Consider the following 22,352-nt stretch of genomic DNA (forward strand, 5'->3'; position numbering starts at 1 on the left):
CTAAAAAAAAATGCGTATTTAATGAAGATTATAGTTCTTTTGAATAAGAACTATGGGGAGGGGGGTTGTCTCAAACTTATCAGCCAACTAGCTCTGCCTAAACCCAGGGATCCCTGGCCTAGGTGCTAAAGGTCACCTTTGAGGTCCTGTCCTAGAGATCTTGTGTTAGAAGTGAAAAATGCCCAGCCAAATCAGAGGAAGGAAAACTGAAGCAAAAATGTAATGGACCTGAATCTTTTACCTACCTGCCTAGCCCTCTGATCCAACAGCACACAGGAGTCTCTAAGGTAATGGAATTCTTCCTTTTTTTTCTTCCTGCAAATGAGGCAATTTTCAGTCTTGTGTTCAAGATCTCCTCATTACACAAAGCAGAACTTAAAATCTTTAATTTCCTGAAGCTCTTCAGTGAATGCTGGAGGGCACTAAAATTGTTGCATTTCTTGGAACTGCTTTCTCATTGCGCAGAAATCCTGGTCAAGCATTTATTGTCTGTAAACTATGTTATTGTTAACAATATCTGTAAAAGTAACTTCATAATGGAGCAAGTCTTGAAATAGCAATACAGAGTTCAGATGTGCCTGAAAGGAAATAGGGGAGAAGTGACTGACTGCAGAGGAAATAGGCTTGCTTGTGCACTTTGCCTCCATCTGATTTCATTGTTGTGCCACCCTCAGAATGAGGCATGTTGACAAGGGAAAAGGTCTGGAGAGGAAATGGATGGTCAGAATATGTCAAATCCCAACATAAATATATGAATGGAGTATAGATGTTTAGACTGTGGTGCTTGTACTTAAAAGTAACTTGAGCCTTCTCTTTGAAAGAACAGATTGAGACTGTTTAACAAAACCATGAGCATTGCTACTGCAAATTCTGTATGTTTATTCTCTAATTATACAGTTATTAGTGTGTTTTGGAGCAAACCAGATTGCTATAAATCATGTTTTGGGAAGAGGCCCTTGTTAGGGAGATAAACATCTCTGTTTACATAAGCTGATGAGAGGAGTGGAAGCATCTTGGTGCAGTCACACAAAGTCAAGCTTTGCTATAGACAGGTGGAGCTTTAGGTGTCCCCAACACTGTGGTCACACAGCTCAGACCACTGACCAGTGGAAAATAGCGGTGTGTTGTGCCTGTAGGGTCTGGGCACTTCCTTCAGCTTGACAGCATAAGGTGCCATTCAGCACAGCTCCCACCAAAGGTCCTTAGAACCTTGTCAAACCTGCAGGCTCACAGGAATATCAGTTGGTGCTGGTGGTGCCATTTTCTTCTTTAACCCTCAGGTGTAGAAACTTCTATCTTGGCTAGTCTGCAGGTCAGTAGCCAGCTGGGAGGGGAGAAGGAGCGGTTGTTTCTCTAAGCAAATAACTCTGCTATTACAAGTACTGTGCTTTTTTTTGTTTGTTGTTGTGCTGAAGTTCCAAAAGGCACCCAGGTGCCCTATCACCTGGATTAGATGCTAGGGATAGATCCGTTCAGTTTTCTGCAATACTAAATACTCCTTTCTTGGAACAGTAAAGCTTTTATGTGCTGATTAGGAGTGTTCCACTGTGCTGTGAATCCACAGCACCCTGAGTGATGTGTGTTGAGGAATCCCCTCTTAAGAGTGGGTATAGTTAAAACCTCAACAGTCCAAAGACCCTATCTATGAAAAACTGTACTGAATTAATAAGGTCCGTGCTTATTCTGTTTCAAGGCAAGTTACAAGTTGGATGTAAAGTGTGGGCAACATGCATAAGGATATTGATTCTTGTTTCCATTATGCACAAAACACTTTCAAAGAAGTCAAGTGGGCAACCTGGGAGCTGTCAGTTGTTAGTATATGCTTCCTGCAATTTATATGGAATTAGGTTTAGCTCAGCTGTCATGAAGTTATCATTTAAAATTTTTCTTAAGGTTTATGCAAATAGCACTAGGTTTGAGATATTTAGACATTTCATTCATGAGAATAAACTGACCACCATCTCAGCTGGAGATAGGAAACAAATCAAAATTAATTTGCCTGTGGTGTTTTTTGGCTGCACAGTGTCCGGGTTAGACTGCAGTGAAGGAGCACATGTTATGAGTGGGGGAACTTTTTTTCTGCATAAGAGGCAAAACTGATGTTATAACCCACAGCATGTTACTGCTGTGTAATGTAAGGAGTGTGTTATGCTTATGCCTTTGTCACCGGTTAAAATACAGCTGCAATAACCAGTCTTCCTCTCAACTTCTCTGTGTAGTACAGATGCAAACATTGCTTCATACTCCAAGGCAAATTCAAACTTCAGTAACTGGACTGATGGCTGAGGAAATCTGTGAATGTAGGATGTAATATATGTTGTATTTATAACATATGATATACAGCGGTGGAGTGTTGTGCTTATCAAATCTGACAATTGGACTTGGACCATGTAAAATGTGTGTTAAGTTCTTCCATGCTTTGAGATTCCAGCTTTGATAGGGGAAATTCTTATACTGGCTCAGAAAGTGCCACACTAAAGTGTGCTAGTTACAGTGTTAGTGGTAAAGATGAGGACTATCCCAAGACTTATCCCAAGCTTTCTTAGAAGAAAATTTTAATATGAAAAAGTTAACTGACATTTGATTATGGGTTTTCTACAACTTAGAGCATTCATAATTATGCTGCTCTTGGTAGTTTGTGGTTGTTCAGAAATAACACGTTGTGGCTGCTGATGCTGGTCTGATGTGGACCCCTTGTGTCTAGGGGTTGTGTCCCCTCTTGTGTTACCTGTTCCCACTAAATAACTTATTCCACAAACCTACAACAATGTGCTTGCTGAGTTGTGAACAATAAATCACTGAACTGAATTATAGTGGATGTCATTTTAAGTTAAAAGGCTTTTGTCACCTTTTGCTTTCAGTTGTACTGGTTTGAGCATCTCTACTACTAAAATTCTTAGTCATGTTTTTTTTAATTTAAGCTTTTTGTGGGCACTTAAACAGTCTCTATATTACTGATGGATGATTCATGTTAAATTAACTTTTCAGCTCCTGTAGGTAGGAATCTATAGGAACTGCATTTAGAACCAAAGAGGCAGTTTTGGGTTTGTACAACATGGCTTGGTGTTGTGTTGGTTTTGTTCACAGTAGTAGGTGCCCCAGCAAGATTGCTCTTCAGTGTTTTGTGCTGGAATTGAGGGAGTTTTCAAAAACAGTTCTAAGATTTTTTTCTTGTAAAATCAAAAGCAGGTATGCATCTGTCTCTATATTGCTTTTCTATTCATATACTGCAAAAGCCTTAACTTCTATTTTAAGGAATGTCTGTCTATTCTAATTATAGCCAAAATGTTGCATGTTTATATTGAGGTTATAGATAAAATCCTATATTCAAATGACAGGAAATAGAAGTGGATAATAGTGGATCCATTATTGAGAGTGTTCCCTCAGTCTATTGTTCTAAATGAGAAACATGTTTTCATACAGAACCTTGGGAGACACTAACACAAAAGTGTATTTTGTTTCCCTGACTGGAGCTGGAGAAAGCAAAACAATATCAGTAGTTATCTGGTAACTGTGACATGCATGCATTTAATTTTCCCAGGCTGGCTTCACTAGAGTTATTCTGGCAAAAAAATAAAAGGGAAATGGAGTTTCATTCAGTATTCCATTAAAGTGATGGCCATAGTATCTGGTTGTTATGATGTAATTATTTAAAGAATACTTCAAGGGCCTTATATTTGGACTTCTTGTAATTATATGATTCAGATTTTTGAGCTGGAAAAGGCTACCCTCAACTAAGAAAAGCCTCCAGATCTCACTGAACTCAGTGTAGCCAGCAGCTGGGACTTGAAGCAGGCTGGGACCATCCTGGGTGCCGAGGCGCTGGTTCCATGCACGGCAGAAAGGCTGCGTGCAGTGTCCTCCCACAGACAAAGCCTCACTGTGAGATTTGACACAGTTTGAGATCTTTCATAAAAGAAAACTCCATTCAATTTCCAGTACTACAAATGTGATGACACCTTGAACACAGAAATTAAATTAAACTGAGAGAATAAATAAGCAAAAAAAAATTGAAAATTAAAAACTACTCCATTCCATGTTCATGACATTTTTAATACTCATCTTGCTAAGATGCAGAACAAGAACTATTGAATTTCCATTCATTAGCAGCCAACAGGATATGAATGAGTATTAACTTCAAACAAAAACTTGATTTATAACAACATCAAGTTGTGCACTTTAAAAAATAATTACAAATCATTTTTAAAAGGAAGAGTAACAGTGGAAGCAGTAATGAATATAAAACATGACTGATTAGGCTTAAAACATAACTTCAAGTATTCTATGGCATTTCCTTAGACATTTGTCTCATCTGTTTGTGCAATACCCATCTTTGCATAGTAAAGAAAAATTGGTTAGACTCCAGCCTTAAGTGATCTGTTTGTAGAACATGCACCTATACAGCTGTAAATTTGCCTTGCAGACTTCTCTTTTAGGAGTATCAGATCAAATCAGTGAGATCATGCAGCAGACTGGAATGAGCTACACAGTTACCACAGTTTCTTGTCCAGCTGAATAGGTAAATAATGGAGCAAAAGTAGAGTGGATGAAATGGAGGCAGAATCAACCTGGTCTTCTTTTGGTGACGCTTTGCAATGAACAAGTTACTGCTAAATGGTTATGCACTTCCCAAAGCACAGTGAGGGGGATGTACAAAATCAACACCTATCACAAATCCAGTCTTTTAACTGTCTACCAGCACCTCAGCCTGTGCTAGCTCTGGGCTGTGTTGTCACTTGTGTCACGTACACACAGGGCAGAAAGTGTGTTCTTCCCATACACACAGTGGCTGAGGACAGGAGCATTAAATCAGTCAAGAAATCCTAATTGCTATGAAACTGCTGGTGTAAATAAAAATGTTACTCCAGCACTGAACATATATACATAGTAGCTGGGGACCACTGTGGTCTGATCTAAAACATCACACACTAACAATGTTGTTTGTGAAATGCTTCTCCAAGGTTTATTACACAGGTAATTCATGTATATCCAGTTGACTTATTGTAATTTTTGATACCACTGGTGTTTCTGTTGTGGGTTATGCCTGCTTTGGAAGCAGAACCTGAAAAAAGTTAGACATTGTGTTCCCAATCAAAGCATTTTTAGAGAACCATAATAGAGTTGCAAGTATTTTTGGTTTGTCAATAGAGAAATGTCACTATTTGATTCTGATTAAAGCCAAGCAGAAAACTTTCAGAATAAGGTTTATAATTCCTATTAATGTCAACTACCTGTGTGTGCAGCACCTTTAACTTATAATGTAGTAAGTGTAAATGTGATTATGTTAAAGCTGTTTGAAAATATTTAATAACTATGAATCAAAACCAATACATTGAGACTATGGAATTGAACATTATCATAATAAGAAAAATAACTGAAATCAGGTTTTATAACTCACAGGAAAATGTCTGCAGCATTTTTTAATGTTTTGGCTCTTAAAGCTAACTTGGGAAATGGATGTCCTCTGAACAAAGATGCCAGAACTAGTGTAACTGGGCTTCTGTTGTTACTAAGCTACAACTTTTAAATTAGATGCAAAATTACAAAAGTCTTTAATTCTGATTAATTATCAGTAGACACAGCAATTAAATTTTCAGTTATTTCACTTACCAAATGATTTAAGTCAGGTTTAAAAGGATGAGCCAGACTGTTCAGCTCTGTACTTTAAGGGAGCCCTAAACTAGACCTCTTCACAAACCTTTCTCAAGGCAGCTGCAGCCAGGTGAGCCTGGTTTCTAGGGACACAGGACTGCTGCCCAGGACTGCTGTCTAAAAATCTGTGTTTGTACAGAAGGTGTCTCTAAAAGTAATGACAACACACCTGAAATTACCTGGGATTTTGCATATGTTGTGATGGTAACTGGCTACCAGTAGCCAAGGGTCAAAGTATTAATCTTGCATTAAACTTTGAAAAGTGACATGCATCAAAGAGATACAGGGAGTGAGTTAAAAAAGGTCAGTCAATCACCTTTGCAAGCTGCTTCAAATGGATGGGTAGAAGGCAAGGCAAGAATAACTCATTCCAAGCTTTAACTTCTTTTGAGTACTTTAAGGCTTATTTAAGTTTTTATTTTACAGAATCTAGGCAGGAAAAAAAAAGTAGCTTTTCTTAAAAGAAAAAAAAAAAAAAGAGCTTGGCACTTCTGTGATTTGTTTGAGAGTGTGTTACTTATATAATGGAAAAGTCTGTATAACAGCCAAAAAAAGTAATTCAGACTTATAGTCAATACATAGATATGCATTTATACATTTTAATTGTTTTTGGTTTCAAGCATACAAACTTTAGATCACATCTGTTTGGTGTCAGAACTCCCTGCATCTGCATGCTGTTATCTGCCTTTTTTGAGCAAGCCCAGAACATCTGCTGTACAACATGCTACAGAAAAAATGGGGAGGAAAAAAACCCAAAACCAAACCCAACATCAAAAATAGATTTACATAAAGAATAGAACCTTTTTATATGGAAATTCTTTTCTCTCATATATATATAATTTATATATAATCTGTGAAAATGATGCATCAAAATCTTATTTCCATATTTACACTTTTTCCTTCTTGGAAGAATTCCATCCATCATTTACTAGCTTCCATACCCAACAGGCTCCTGTCCAAGGTAGACAGTGAGCTCAAGGTGCAGGGAACCCTTAAGTCCAGCAGCAGAATGCACTGCATGGCTGGCAAAGCTATTGAAGCCTGGCAATGGCTTCCCAGTGGTTTATATTTATTGGGCTGCACATTCTGCTTGGGGTCAGCTTGCTAACTTGGTTGTTTGTATGTGAGCCATGCAGGTTACCCTTTCAAAATTAGCTCCTCATGCCACTGGAGTTTGATAAGAAAAAGGAAGTCATGCGAACTCAAGTGAAATTAGAGTGCCAGCAGGCTGGGAAAGAATCTTTTGCCATTCCATTATTTTGGAACAGTTCTCTTATTGCACTTGGTCTGTGTGTCTCCTTTGTAATTTGAGAAAAGGAAAAAAACACCTGATTTTTGAAGCAGTTTGCTTGTACCACTTGTCAGTTAATGTTAACAGGAGGAAGGTGAATAGAGGAAGTATTTCCAACTTATCTCCAAAGAGGACAATGTTCTACCAAATCACATCCCAACATCCCAACTTTGTGTTTATGGTTACTGTTCTCATGTTCTTCCGTACTGATTTAGTTCCTGTGTAGCTACAGCAAAGACATCATACCCAAAATCCAGTAGTGCAAGAAGCAGTTTTTTGAATGGCATTTCTTCAGATAGGGCCTTGTTGAGTTGGATCGAACCTTCGTTTTTTGACATTTCTTCCAGGTTGCATCAAAAGGAGATGGAAAGAGAAAAATGCAAGACATTAGTTAGATATAACAGGAACAAAGCCATTGCTAAGGCCGTAGTAAAGTAAAAGGCTCACACTGACACAGTTTACCAGTAACTTTTTCAAGGGGTAACTGTTCAAAGAATTTGGTTGCATGCTTTCTTCAGCATGATATCAAGTACTGGCTTCCTTATGCAGTTTAAAGAGCATGCTGGCATACAGAAATCAATAACTTCTGTAGTGCTTCAACTGGTGTTCTAAATTTGTAGAACTTCCCAGCTCCCAATAACCTGTGTGCACTGGGCCAAGAATGCACGCATCTACCTAAAGACAATGAGTCACAAGTGCCAGGAATGGCAATGTTTCAGCCCTGAGGCTTGAGTTCTCAGAGCATGCGCTCAGCTGTGGCTACACCACAATTAAGTTTCTGTAACCCAATGTGACAAAAGTGTGTGTGCCTTTGTGAGCTCTTACCACACCATTGACCATAAATGCTGTGAATCTTAGTTAGGTGCAAAAGACAGCTGAGACATTGCATTCGAAGGAGACTGGACAGCTTTGTCAGTTGTGTGATTAGAACTGAATGTTAACAGTGGGCAGCAAGCTGGTGACATCCAATCTCCTGCGATGTTGATGTCCTATGTCAAACAGCAAGACATTAGGAAGCAACAACAAAAGTTGGGTGCAACCTCCCCAGTATCTGGCTTTATGTGGGGCATCAAGCAAGGGGCTCATGCATTTAGTTTCACCATTGGGCATACACACCACTACCACCACCAAACCAACATGCAAAAAATACAGAACAGGAATTAATATATTCCCTAGAGCTACAGACCAACCCCTGGATTTTCAATCTTCTGCAACCCTGTTAACTGCTACCATTGCTACAATTTTCATTCTAAAGATAAGGTTTAACCAGTGGTTTGAGACTAATACTAAGGCAACATCTTTTTGAGAGGACTTCTAGAGGCTGGTAATTCTTGGGCATCCTTGATTTTGGCTTTTTCCTTGGATGCCTGTGGTTGGATTTGTGCAAGATGAATGCTTAAGAATTGCTAGTTTCTGAAAGAAGATTACTGTATTCATCTTTCAGTCTTTTCCCCTCCAGGATTACTGTACTAAAGCTCCTTTGGAGTAAGGCTGACAACCTCAGTATCTCAATTCCTCGTCCTCTAAACTACAGGTAAATTTGAGATGAGAAAATTAATTTTCAGGCCAACTTGCAAAACTGCCAGATAGGTAGTCTGAATATTAAAAAACTTGGTTAAATGTGAGTTAAAGGCTGCTGTGCATCTGCTTGTCCTGACAATTTAAACAGGAAAAGGACATGTCTGCTTTGCTTCCCCCCACCTCCTCCTTTTAAATACTGTCTAGCATCCTGAATTCAAGTATTACTGATAAACAACTAATTAGTCCTTTTGAATCAACAATGGAGATGGAAAATCCAGGTGACATGACTTGTCCTTCTATTATATAGGAAGTACCAAATTCCCGTTTGCTTGAAGAGAACAAGTCCTTAAAACAGACACTGAATTACATTGTTACCTGAGCTTATTTTAATTAAAGAAATGGACTTTAAAGTCTTAGAACATGGTACAGAGGATAGATGTTATGCTAGCTTCCCAGTACAATCTAACAAAACTCTTTTGACTTTTATCCTATCTGTTCTTTTCTAACCCGATCTTCACTAGTGTACTGTTCCAGTACAAGCCTCATAATACATTCTGTGATCTGTCCAAACCATATCTTTACTTATTTCCTAGTTTTATTCAGCAGAAATACAGTCTTCGAGGAACAAGATACTGACCAAACCACTGCCTTTCTTCACTTAGGATATTCTGCTAACAATGTTGTATGAGAGAGAGAAACGTGAAGAACTAAAATAAGAGCTGAAATACGGAACTATGAGGTACAGTGTCAGTAAGGAAACGGTACACACATGCAAAGCTTTAACAAGAACTGCCATCATAGCACTTCAGAGGTGGGCAGGGAGGTGTTACCCTGTAGGAATTGAAATTCTGTTCTGATTACCTGACCTGCTTTAACAACTTCATCCTGAATTACCAACCATTAATACTAATATTCATATAATATTTAGTATACATTAATACTAAATATTCATTAATACTAAAATGAAGACAATTAGTAGCCTAATTTAAGTTGTCAAATAGAACAAGTCTCCCTCTTCCCCAAGAAAATTACAATAAAGGAGAGTAGTTGAGTAGCAGTTTCTGGATATTTCCACTATTTATAGCTAGAAGTTATAGCAGTACAAGGTTCCTTCTGCTATGTTTCAGTTAAATGGTAAGGGAGCAGAAGTGTCCTCTATGGAAGGACACCCAGGAGAATGATGCTGCTTCCTAGTCTTCTGTTGGTTTATGTGGAAGATCTTAGAACATCAACTTCTTTGCATTTAAAATGTTAATGCCTCTTTTAATAATGAGGGTCAGCCTTTCTGTCTGTAATCCAACCAGAAAAAGAGTCTCTAACAAAAAGAAAAGTATAGCTTATTTTTAATCAAGAAAGCACTCCATGCTACAGCACATCACTGCCTGAAATGGTCATGTTTACAAAAAACCAATATTTCAGAAAAGAAAAACTGGTTTCAGAAAGGGCTGGATGTATTCAAGAAATGCCTTGCTGCAATCTGCTGCATTCTTTTGTGCAACCAACTAGGAATGTGGCCATAGAGTACATTACTGACAAATGTGTGCCCCTGTGTGTGATCATGTAAGTACAAAGCTTTATTAAAGTATTTGCAGATTTTATGCAAACACAGTATTTTAATCATTTCAACTAGCTAATGTTTTCATAGGAATTCCTAAAGCATGGTTCAAATGCTGAAGTAGAGCTTAAATAAATTAACTTTTGCTATAAAACTGATTAAAATTAACAAAATGAGGGATTAAAAAAAGCAGCTTAAAATAAGACACCGATCTTCCATTTATTCCAGTGGTTTGGCAAAAAAATGAGAAAATACCTCATGTTTGATTCTAGCTGCTGTTTGTGCAGTGATGACTGGATTTTGGTCCACAATTCATGCTTGATGGAAATGCTGGTAAGGGACCAAAACCTCCTTCCACATAAAATTGCCACCAGCATTCCACTGCTTTAACTTGTGAAAACCTTTAGGGTCTAAACACAACCACACAGACCAGTGCTCAACCTCAGCATCTCTTATAGCTGGGTAAGTCCTTGGTTCCTCCATTAATCTTCTGTTAAAGAAACAAAACCTTGCAGCTCTTTATTGAAGATCAATTGCTGGAAATAGAATTGTGACTACAATCAATTCTCTATATGCCACTTTTTTATTCTGCTATAACAAGCAGCAGCTTTTCATGTGCGTTTGCACATCACTCTTACTAATATTACCTCTTAGCAGTGTTTTGTTACCAAATTGCTGTTGAAGTCAGTAACAAAAGCATTAATTTACTTGTTATTACTGCAGTAGCGTAGCAGAACTGAGTGCTAGAATATGTGCTAGGAAAAAAAGTGTCAGCCCTGGAGATACTCTCTAATGATAAAAATGTCCTTCCTATATTAAACACTGTATACTGAAACCTTGCACAGACTTGCTGCATCAAAGTTAAGTTCTTACTGCTGTCTAAATACCAACAGATTTAAAAGTACTATGCAAGGCTCAACTGAGTAAAATCTACTTCTTAACAAGGTTTTTAACCACAGCCTTTAAGCCACCTGTAATGTCTAATAAGATTCTATATTCTGCAAAATTGTCAGTTAACATTTTCTTTCCTATTCTGCCCACACATTAACTTGATTGACAATTAACCTTGGATTCATTCTTGAATCTGGAAGTTGTTTGTTGAGCTGTTTTTACTTTGTTTCTCTGAATTTGCATCAAGCCTTCTTTTACACTTCCCCTCCAACCCCCACCCCCCACCTCGGTTCATGAACAAAGTTTGCTTAGTTGCAGCTTACGTTTGATATGGACTTGACACCACAGTACCGTATGTTCATATGAACATCTGATAACCTGTGAAACAGAAATCACATCTCCCAGTTTGTAAAGCATTAGCTATCTTCTCTCATAGTTGCAGAGACTAAATATATCACTTGCTTAAAAAAAAGAAAAGAAAAAATCCCTTTATTATCCTCCTCTGTCCCTCCAGATCTATCTGAAGCCAGGTATCAGGGGTCTACATGTGCTAGCCCTCTTTGTGTACAAGCTGAAAAGCCTCTTCTGTTCCCCTCTGGCCCCCAGAAGAAACATGCACTTCAAGCTGTGAGCTAGGCCAGGCCAGTGTATTTGAGGTTCTGCTACAGAATAAACAGTTGTGTCTTGCTCTTGTGAGAGTAAGAGCTTCAGGAGGCATTTCCAGTGCAGATCCTCTGTAGGGATAATGAACTTCTCCCTTTGAGCAAACAAATGACACCAGGGTGCAAAGCTGACCACTTGTGACAGCAGTTTGAGAATTGTGAAACACAAAGAAGAAATAATCAATTAAATCCTGTATTGTTTTAGACAGGGAGGGATTGTCCTACTCCTCTCTTTTGTGCAAGGTCTCAAGCTCTGTGGCTGCTGGAGGCAGGGGCTGCAGTGCTGACGGCAAAGGGCAAAAGGTGACTTGAAAAGACTCAGAGGAAGAACTGACTATTTTATATTTTCATGACATGTATTTTGTTTTTAGCAAACTACCTTGTGCAGTACAAGCTTATCATCTAGGGATGCACACCCTGTTTCTGCAAAGTCTATGACTTGCTAAGTAATGGATAAATGTCTCTTAGGGTAAAAAACATCCAAAAGGGTAAGCTGACTTTTTCCTGACAGAATCTAGCTTGGTTAATTCTCATGGGCACCCTCGCAACAGGCACTGAGAGAAAAATGAATGTGGCAGGTGCTGAGTCTTTCTGAGAACACCCAACAGTGACAGGCAGTGCAACTGGGAGTAATTGCCTTGTCCAGGAGAAAGGGAAAAGGCTGATTTGCAGTTTTCAGCAGGCCTGAAAAAGATTTTGAAATATTTTGCTTCTATATGCATGTTTAATTAAGGCCAGCTGAAACTTTGAAAATATAAGAGTATAAACCAGAAGTAAAACATTTTCAGGTGACCTTTGAAAGTGAGTAACAAGATAAACTAGACCTTATCACTAGATTTCTACTTTGATAACTGCCTTAATCATTTTTTTCTTCACAAACTTTGACATGAAATATGAGTAGAGCCCATAGAAACTGTTCTTTGTATTATCATTATTATTACTACTACTTATTCTCCTTGAAGAATTATGGCTTATTGTTGTATCATGGCTTAACCTTGATTCCTGTTATTGAAAAGAAACAACAACTTTAAATACCATGAGAAATCACTTGTACTTAATTACTCCCATGATCTGTTAGGTTATAAACACTGATTCTAAAGGGAGATTTTTTTTTACCAAATACAGACCATGCAAGTGGGAAGAATGAACACTACAAAAAGGCTAGGAATTAAGTACCTTTGTACAAGACTCTGTTTCTTTTAACAGTCCCAAGTGGAATGACTAATCTGCTAGTTCATAGTTACAAAACACATCGAACTAGAATGGGGAGAGAAATGCTTTCATCTTTCAGGAGAAAGCTCAAGATTTCAAAATGGTCTCTCTGAACCTGAATTTGTTTTGTTTTTTTAATTGTGTATCAATAATAAAAGTAATTAAAACAGTAACCACAAACAAGTTGGGTCTGCTGTTCCTGAGTCAACTATGTCAACACAGTTGTTCCTGAAAACTACTCTGCTCCTTCCACCTGATCATTTACACAATATTGCTCATTTGTCAAAAAGTTGAGTGGTTTGAAAGTACTACTACATTCAAAATAAGACACATATCTTTTGAGGGTTTTTTAACCAATGTAATCAGCTTCTGAGAACAATGCCACTGAATGGAGGTGAAAAAAGACCTTGTTCCTTAAGTGTTAATTTAATTTTCATGAATTCACCTAATTCTTTCATTGTTATTCAACTTTGCACCCTGGTAACATTTGCTCTTTTCAAATCCATTTCCTCCACTTGTTTACTGCATGTGTAATTTCTTTTCTTGTTTAAAGCCATTTGTTAGAGTCTAGGGAACTCTTGTAGCAGGAACTCAAAATTTAGTGATATAAGCAAGAAATAGAAATGCCAGAGCCACCGAAGAGAAGACATGCGGCATTGCTTACTTAAAGCCCCATCCTGTCCCCCCAAGGACAATAGCTGCTACCAGGATGGCACCAGCGATGGAGCCTATTATAAGATTGGTGGCACTAGGACCTGTGATAAAGGATTAGGGTAAGACAGACATAAGAACCAATGACTTCATTCACATTATGTGAAGCATCTGAAGGGTAGTCAAACAATTCAGGGCATACAGACAGCACACAAGGTGATGCCTCCAGACAGTCTCAACAAGGCCAACTTAACTTATTTTTCTTTAACAATAGGAACAAACAGAGCTGTTGGTCTCTGCATTGTGCTATGCTGACTTCTACCATAGATAAAAACCTGGTATTAGACAGTGAATTCCATTGTAACTTACTCCATTACCTGCTGCATGAACAGTCAGCTGAGGACACTAAGATAGTTGTGAATAATTCCTTATCTCAGAGGGAAAAGTATGACTGCTGTATGTTTTAAGACTACAGAAAATGAGAAAGAAATTAAAAAAATCAAAAACCCCTCTCTTTTTTCATGGAGCTCCTGAAAGGTGTAGATATTTTAAACTGAGCTGAGAGTATCTACCACCACTTATTCATCAGAGTCCAGACTCCCTACAGTTACATCAATGCTAAATTTACAATTGTTTGACAAAAGCAAAGGATTATATAATACAGAATGACAGTTGAAATAAAAGTCTATTTCCACTGAGCTTTCCAAACATCAAAGCATCTCTTCATAATCCTCAAGAAGCTACTGAACAACAGAATAGGGAAGGGTGGAGCAGAAAAAAAGAGCAACAAAAAGAAGCAGCACAAAATATGTTCGTGCAATTTTCTGAAAAGGGCAAGAGAACACCTAAATAAGATTAATAATTGACCCTTAAGTGCTCTGTTTACACAGGACAGAGGAAAACTGACAATAGGCTTGAGTAATGTTTGCTCTGTACAAAAACTTCCTCTTGCAGTCTTTGATGTAAAACATTGCATCTGAATTCAAGGCAAAATGAAAGCAACTCAGTTCTTCTGCAGCATCTCATATTTTTTATTTAACCATTTACATATTCAGGAATAGCCTTCAAAAACAATTCTTATCTCCTATCCCACTCTCCTGAAATCAACCTTTTTACAAAGCAATTGAAATTTCCTAATTAATTATTCTGAAACTGAGTTTGGAAAACTGTCACACAGATAACAGGAGGAAGAGAGAGGAGCAGCCAGAGAGCAGCAAAGAAAGAGCAAGGGCAGCTGCAACAACTGATAGTTTTAAGCTATTAGGTTGGTATCACAAAACCTCCTGCCCAGCCCCACGCACTGCAATAACCACTTACCCTAAGGTTTAAAATTTACTGTGGCCACTTAACTTTATTGCCTCCACTACATGTTTGTCACCTCAGTGCTTCTGGAGATTCTGATTAGCCAAAAGAAAAACTTTTTGAAAAAGTTTTAAAAATTGCTTCCCGCAGTTCCTACACAAAAAATATGCCAGAATATGAATAAAATACTTGGACTGAAGAAAAATATAGTGAGCTTTACAGATGAACAGTGCACAAATATACCAACACAAATCAAAAGGTAATTTTGCACAATTTGGAAGAATGTATCTTATTTGGACTTACCTTTAAGCCACACCTGACTCAAATTAACAGGAGTAAGCATGGTGGAGGGTAAGTGCCATCCTGCAGGCATTGTGGTTCCAATTAAGGCTTGCTAGCAACAGCAGCCTAATGAGCTACCATATCTGACTGAGATCTATGGCTTACTCTGCATTTCATCAAATGATCTCACAGAACAAATGACTCAAAACACAGCAAGTGATTTATCTGTAATTTCTTTAGCATTTTTCAAGGCTTAAGCCAATTTCTTTCTAGCCATAGAATGCCATCTTCTCACAAGAGAGGTACAATGATTAATTGATAGTAACAGTCATAAATTAGATAAAGATGTGCCAAATCACCACCTTTTACATCCCTCTTCTCACTCTGTTCCATGGTTGTTAAGTGCCCAGGGATGTGTATCGATTTAATGGTGCACATCTAATCACCAAACAGCACTTTACTCTTTCAATAAAGTAAATCATTATTGGTTTTATTTACTATAAATATAAAATAATTCAATAATTTTAAACAGAAGATAATATACAAAACAATTATGGTCAGGTAATAGAAAAGGACAAATATAAAAAAAATCAAGCTTGTAGAACAGGTAATATGACTAAACAGAAACCACATTTAAGAGACTGGAGTACTCCAACTGTTGAATCCCAGTTTCAAAATACAGAGATCTAAGAGGATCACTGATAAGCCATTTTATGGACACAGTTTGTGTTAAAAGTACTTAGAAAGAGATTACTTTCATGTGTTGTACCTTACTGTAAGGATCTATGCCTTATGTTTTACTAAGCATTACCAAATAAATTGTATTATTAATAAACCAGAATTTTGCTACCAATAAAGGGGCATTTATGAAGAAAAATAAAAATCCCTGTGTTTCAGCTCAATAAGCCTCTCTAGTCACTGCACTCAGATGCTTGACAAACCAGAAGTAAGAGGAAGGTTTTAATAACCACCATACTGCAGGATCATTTTCCATCCAGACTATCACAGGAGGCAACACTTCGGTACCTTTGTTCTTTCCGCCACACTACTGCTATAACCTGCAGACAAATTTATCAGGAGGAAGCTCCTGCAGATAACTGCCTGGCACACCTTTTCCTGCAAGGACACTGCCTCTGGCATGGCTATCCTACCATCCTTGGCTATCTTTCAGGACCCTGATACAAATCCTACTGAAGATGTTAAAGCAGAACACACCTGTAACTTCAGTAGATTTTAGAGTATTCCCTAAATCTTCATCATCATCAAATAGATCCTACAGGAACTAATACACACCATTTGAAACTCTGCCAGTATTAGAAAAGGCAAGTTTACTGCAGACTCTCCTGCAGGTAACAGCAATGCTGGTGATCTGATGTATTTTCTTGCCAGTCAAATCCTTTGGTTTAAGTTATCAAAGCTAAGTATCCATTTTGGTATGAAACCTGGAAAAAGACCTACTGCACTATTTTATCCCTCATGATTCCTGAAATAAGTTCATAAAGCATTAAGCAATTAAGGTTATTTCAGCACTTTGAACAAGCATTTACAATTTGCAAGTGAAGTGGCGAGGGAGGAGGAAGGACAGGTCCTGGCATCAGGTTGTGGTGATCACACCCTCCCCTGCAGCCACACACAGTAAAGGCCAGCAGGGTCTGAAGGGCACTGGGAACAGAGAGAGAATTTGCATTTCCTATGTGCTTTCTATAACCAACAAAACATAGCAGTGGCTTGCCTTGAATGCACATTTATAGAAGAAACCAGAGGACAAAGAAATATGAGATGCAGGAAAAAGGAATGAAGACAAACAAAAAGAATGAGTCAGGTAGTGAGCAATAAAAGCAGAGGAGAGATGAAGAAAAGCTGGCATTGGTACAGAAGGATACAGCAGCAAGAACAAATGGTCAGGGACACTGGTCAGAGCTGAGTGGTTTGAGACAGCAGGTGATGGAAGAGACAAACAGAAGGGAACAAGGCAGAATGTAAGCAAAAGGCAAGTAGTCCTCAACTTGTAGGTAAATTTTCTGCTCCAGAATTTGTCCCCCAAATCTCTACAGCTTCCACAGTTTTTCTTCAGTTTTTAGCAAGCAGTTGTAAAAGCTACCAGTAAAACACAGGTCTGATCTTTCTCAAGGAAATGACTTATTACCTTTTTCCTTCTATATGTTTTCTAGTAATTGTCCTCTGTGAACACAAAGGTCTCTTCTGAGAATCTTGGATCAGTTTCATGTAAGGACAGGTTCCTAGGGCTGCAGACTCAGACACACAAAGTGCTGCCTCACTGGACTAGAATTGTGTGTGAATGCCTTTGCACTCAGCTGCGATTGGAAATCACAGACTCTCCTGCTAATGAGTCCCCCTTGAGAGAGGTGCCACTGTCACTTGCCAGATGTCATATATAGTACTAGAAACACAGAGAAGTTGGAAATCTCAGAGCAGCAAAATGGCAGTCATAGCATCTGTAATTTGCACAGTGAATGCAGAATGAAGACAGCTCTTACATGGGCCTTTTTATATGTGCATATATACGTAAACACAAATTTATATAAATCATAGCCATTGTTAAAACTGAGGTCTTGGGATAACACTTAGGATTACCATTTCCTAGAACTATGAAAAGATAATAAAAATTTCTCATACATATTCTTTATATATGAATACTACTCTCCAGCACAGTGCTATCTTGAGGTAACAGAATCCTAGCAACAGAACCTTCAGAAGCTTTATTGTAAAACTACCTGTCTGTATGACTATCATCAGCTTTCATCTGCCTAGCTTGATCATTAGACTGAAAGCCCTGCATGTAATGAAACAGTTCACATTACTCAGTCCATTTAGAAAAATAATCAAGAAATTCCATTTTTTCTCCTTTTCCTTTCTTCTTTTTTTTGGTTTGTTTTTTGTTGGTTTTTTTTGTTTGTTTGCTTTTTTTGGTAATTTGGTGTAATGGAAACATTCAGACATTTCATTTTATGGTGACAATGTAAAAATTCACAAACTTTTTGTTTTATGCCCCACATTATCCCAGACAGGAGAAGGTTCAACACTGCATGAGCAAACCACATGACACAGACACAGTCAAATCACACGACAAATACGATCACCACAGGACAAAGCTAAGGGGCAACACAGAGGGCTCAGGTGCATACGGTTACCTCACACACTAAGGCACCAGACAGAGAACTCAAACTAAGAAAAGTGCTTACTCTATTCCCCACCCTGTGCCTCCAAAAATCACCCCCAAGGCCAGTATGGTCCCTGCCACTGCACCTATTAGCCTGTTAGCGGCCATGCTCACTGTGTGGAGGGAAAAGGGAAGAATTTTTCAGGAAATCATCGCATATATGTCTGAAATGAAAACATGAAATAATTCCTCAAAGGAATACTTTATGATATAATTCACTGTTGGATAAACAATTCAAGTCTCCTCACAAACCTTCATTTACCAAATAACGTAGCTTTAAAAACAGTGAAATGAGGTCTATTCAGTTTTCTTTGAATGCTTGCAAATATTTCAATGAAAAGTTTTCCTGTAAATTCCTTTCAGCTTGTGATTCATTATTTACTCTAAGAGGGAACATCCTCAACCTACTGCTTTTTTAAAACAGCCAAAAGGTAAATAAATTGCCAATAAGAAAACTTTCTTTTTGATCACCAGAAACTTACTGTATCCACAGCATAATTAAGAAAATGAAAACATTGTTTGGAAACAATTCCACCTCAAGAAAAAAAACCAAAACAATTTTTAAATCAATTCCTTTACTAATTAGTAATATTTTGCTTTGTTACTGCATTTATCAATAGGACTGTGTTTATCTATATGACCTAAAACCAGGTAACACCTTTTAAAAGCAAAACCTACCCTAGAAACATGCTTCAGTAACACCCTAGATATTTTGATATGTTCGGATAGTCTCTCAAGACATTGAGGCCTTATTTTTAATCCTCAGGGGAACTCTTTTGAGGGAAAAATTCTGTACATCTCCTATGTTAGAAATTAAAAGTTTGATAGATTCATTGAGTCACAAGTCATAAGCAAGGAGCTGAATTCCCTGTCAAATGGGAACCTAGGGACAAAGATTTTATAGACTCCATGCTGAGTGAATTGTTTTAAAATATTTTGGGAATTTTTTTCCTGTTTCATAAATATACACACACAAACACACACACGCACACACTTGAGACATAAGTTCTATATTAAACTAAACACTACTCCACTGGTCAAATAAAGCACTAATTCTGCAAATTAAACTGCAAAGAATAATCTCGTGTATATGGAGTCCCACTGACTTCAAAACTGCTAACCCACACTCTAAAGTAATTAAAAGTTTCTGCAGTAACCAAAAACTAACAGCAAGAACTCTCTGTGTTCCCCAAACTGCTAAATGCTGTGTACATCTGCTAGAACAGGATACAGTAGGTTGCTGAGTTTAGAGTAATTCAAGAGTCTTGTATTAATTAATAGCAACATAATAAAGGACCACAAATTTTTTTTATCCTGAAATAGAGAATGGAGCCAAACATCAACTGATGGATGATGGAAAAGTCTGAAAAGTACAGCAGAATAGCAGTCAATTGTCAATTATCATAACAATACATAAATAAATAGCAACAGTCCCTAACTATACATGTTCTAATTGTAACAAGAAAAATACTTGGAGTTTTAGTGTGAAAAATCTTAAACCTATTAGATGAATTTTCACATCCTGAGTGTTTCACTTCCTCCAACCTTATGGCTAAGGAAAAACAAGTATTTTGGTTTCTGTTTTAGACTTGTAAACTGGCTTATGCCATAGGGAATAGTACGGGATAAAAACTTAATGGAAGCTATTCTTGAGTATGTTGGGTTGTTACGACAAAGAAAAGTACTACTGTACTCTTCTGAAATCTTCTCACAAAGGAATTCCTCTATAAGCACACAGAAAGAGAACACAGTGTTCAGCCACCTAAATTCACTTCTAGGTGATTGAACATTAGTAAATTACTGTAACACCATAAGAAAAATAATCCATCTTTTGAGATCACTGAGCTTTTGAACAAAAGCACAGTCTGCCATTTTGCAGAGGACTCCACTGAAAATGCAGTCTAAACTTTGCCTGTACCTGCTGGCAGAAATCCATGCACAGAATATTAATTTAAGGCTTTTTTGCAGAATATTTCAATGTTCGTGTATTAATTTTCACAAAAAAATATACATCCATTCTGAACTAGATGAGTAAATCTGACTTACAGTAATTTATCAAAGATAAGTGTACCTTCTGTGTTACCCTTCCTATAGACCTTTCCACAGAGGAGGGAATCCTTTCTTACCTACCAGATTTGGAAATGAACAAAGGAAAATTCATGTGCGCTCAGTGTCACAGCTGTAAATCCTGCTCTCCTCATACACACACACAAAGAACTGAACAGCTCTGTAGTGTTGGTCTCCATAATTTATTCTTTTTTAAGAGCCTTTAAGCAGCATTCCACTGTCAGGAAGGTTTTTAGAGGAAACGGAACGCTAAGTGGTTTGTAAGGCAGAGTACAAACCAGGCAGCTCTACACTGAACAGTGTTGGGATTGGGAGTCCAGAAAGCACCTGCACAGATTCCATATACAAATCTTGACTGGTCTATGGAGCCTCCATCACAACAGTAATTTGTTTCAAGATGATCTCTTCAAAACAGTTGTTGGTAAAGGTCTGCTGGAACCATTCTGCTAAAGTGTAACAGAAAAAGGCACACAAGACAGACGTAGTGCGATTCCAGAGGGACATACCTAAATCCTGTCCTTGAAACCTTGGTACTTTTAGTGTCATCAATTAGAGTCTGAGTCCTCAGGACTACATTTTTGAACAAGTCTTTTCTCTATCTGCCTTGCAAATGGAGCCAAAGAACCTGGAACTGAGAACTTTGTCTGTAAAAGCATAAGACTGAATGAATATAGTCTGATGTTGAACAGTGCCCCGATGACAGGAAAGACATAAAAATTGGACAGCACAAGTCTGAAGATATCCAGATATTCTTTGGCAGAGGAGTGAAAGAGAAACTCAAATACTTTCCTTCCTCTTTGAAAAAACTTTTGTATTACTTTCACAATACCTCCTCTTTGTATTTGCACTTTATATGTACTTGAAATATGTACCAAGTACATAAGAACAAACAACACTGATTGTAAGAATAATTCATGTTCTCAAAAATCTTTTTTTCTTTTATTGCAACATGATTTCAAGGAATCTGATTTTACCAGGGACATTCCACTTTTCCCTTTTTTATGCCACAGGTCTCCGAATTAGTTGACTAAGAAAACTGAAAATCTCTAGTAAAATATAAATATTCAATTATCATAAAAAAATAAGAGCTACACTAAGTCAGACTCCAATCACAACAAAAACGACCATTAAAAAATAGAGAATAAGGGACAAAGGAAAAACATTACCTGTTGAAATCTTCCCCAAATTCATATTAGAAAAGTAAAAGTTTTATCAATTCTCAAAGTAGAAAAACCTACTTCCTCTACATGAAGCAGAATTTTACTCTCTGGGTCTAAACACAGCTGTACAAAAGTATTTGCTTTTTATATACTAATTCTGCTACCATATATCAACAGAATAAAACATCATAAATACTTAAAAGAACATAAAAACTGAAACAAAACACAAACCCTTGGGTCCTTCATCCTTCTTGCCACCAGTATCCCTGACAGGATCATCAATGCTGCAGTCTGTCCCAGCCCAGGAGAAATTACAAATGCAAGTGGCTTCATTACTACAAACCTGGAAAGAAAAATAAGTTACAGCAGTTAGTTTTTAACTACCATTTTATTAGCATGTCACACTGCATTTATTTAACATGCAATTAGACATTTAATTAATGGTATAAAACTTACCTATTTATATATTGCAACAATAGCACTTACATAACACACCTGGAAGTTTGCCTTAACCCTCCTAATACTCTCACACTCTAGGAGAAGCAGTACTGGTTCTATCATCACTGGCACTACACACCTGCACAGGCTGTGAAAAATAACAGCAATTTAGCTAGACTAGTTAGATCTTCACCAGCCAGCTACCTGGACTTTGAGCCTGCACGCCCAGATGGGATACAAACATTTGCCTTTGAAAAGGTTTAAGACCTCGTTACATTTTCCAACCTCTCCCACATAGCTTGCTCCCATGTAAAACAAAGTTGATATATTTTCATTGGTTTTGTCAGCATTTTTCCTGAGCAGCAATAAGGAATGCTTGTCTGGCTTCTAAAAGAGAGGGAACAGCTCTTCCTAAATTTACATTTAGCTGAATGACCTCTAAAAAAGGACTTAGCACTTTAAAATTGGCAGTATATTTATTAGATAC

The 22,352-nt window shown here is 37.6% G+C and overlaps 1 protein-coding gene and 1 long non-coding RNA gene across 14 annotated transcripts in view; one reads left to right on the plus strand and one right to left on the minus strand.

Moving 5' to 3' along the window:
* Positions 1-4,032: 4,032 nt before the first annotated feature.
* ADAM23 (ADAM metallopeptidase domain 23) overlaps positions 4,033-22,352 on the minus strand; it is a 67,208-nt gene continuing 48,888 nt past the window's right edge. For 3 of the 13 annotated variants that reach the window (XM_086897318.1, XM_023930433.2, XM_086897329.1), the window contains 4 exons: positions 21,659-21,770; positions 13,449-13,539; positions 11,234-11,288; positions 4,033-7,283 (listed from right to left, as the gene is read on the minus strand). In XM_086897318.1, the coding sequence (XP_086753444.1) occupies positions 7,170-7,283; positions 11,234-11,288; positions 13,449-13,539; positions 21,659-21,770 (372 nt within the window). In that variant the 3' untranslated portion in view covers positions 4,033-7,169. Of the gene's footprint in view, positions 7,284-11,233; positions 11,289-13,444; positions 13,540-14,752; positions 14,891-18,222; positions 18,314-20,430; positions 20,714-20,773; positions 20,912-21,658; positions 21,771-22,352 lie in introns of those variants that run through there. The other 10 variants (XM_086897324.1, XM_086897326.1, XR_015289152.1 and 7 more) reach the window with 9 other exon arrangements.
* Positions 7,283-9,492, plus strand: LOC147652218 (uncharacterized). The gene is made up of 2 exons (XR_015289162.1): positions 7,283-8,477; positions 9,127-9,492. It is a non-coding gene; the product is annotated as an uncharacterized LOC147652218 (long non-coding RNA).

This window comes from Cyanistes caeruleus, chromosome 7 (genome assembly GCF_971803275.1).
Source record: "Cyanistes caeruleus chromosome 7, bCyaCae1.hap1.1, whole genome shotgun sequence".
Classification (NCBI taxonomy): domain Eukaryota; kingdom Metazoa; phylum Chordata; class Aves; order Passeriformes; family Paridae; genus Cyanistes; species Cyanistes caeruleus.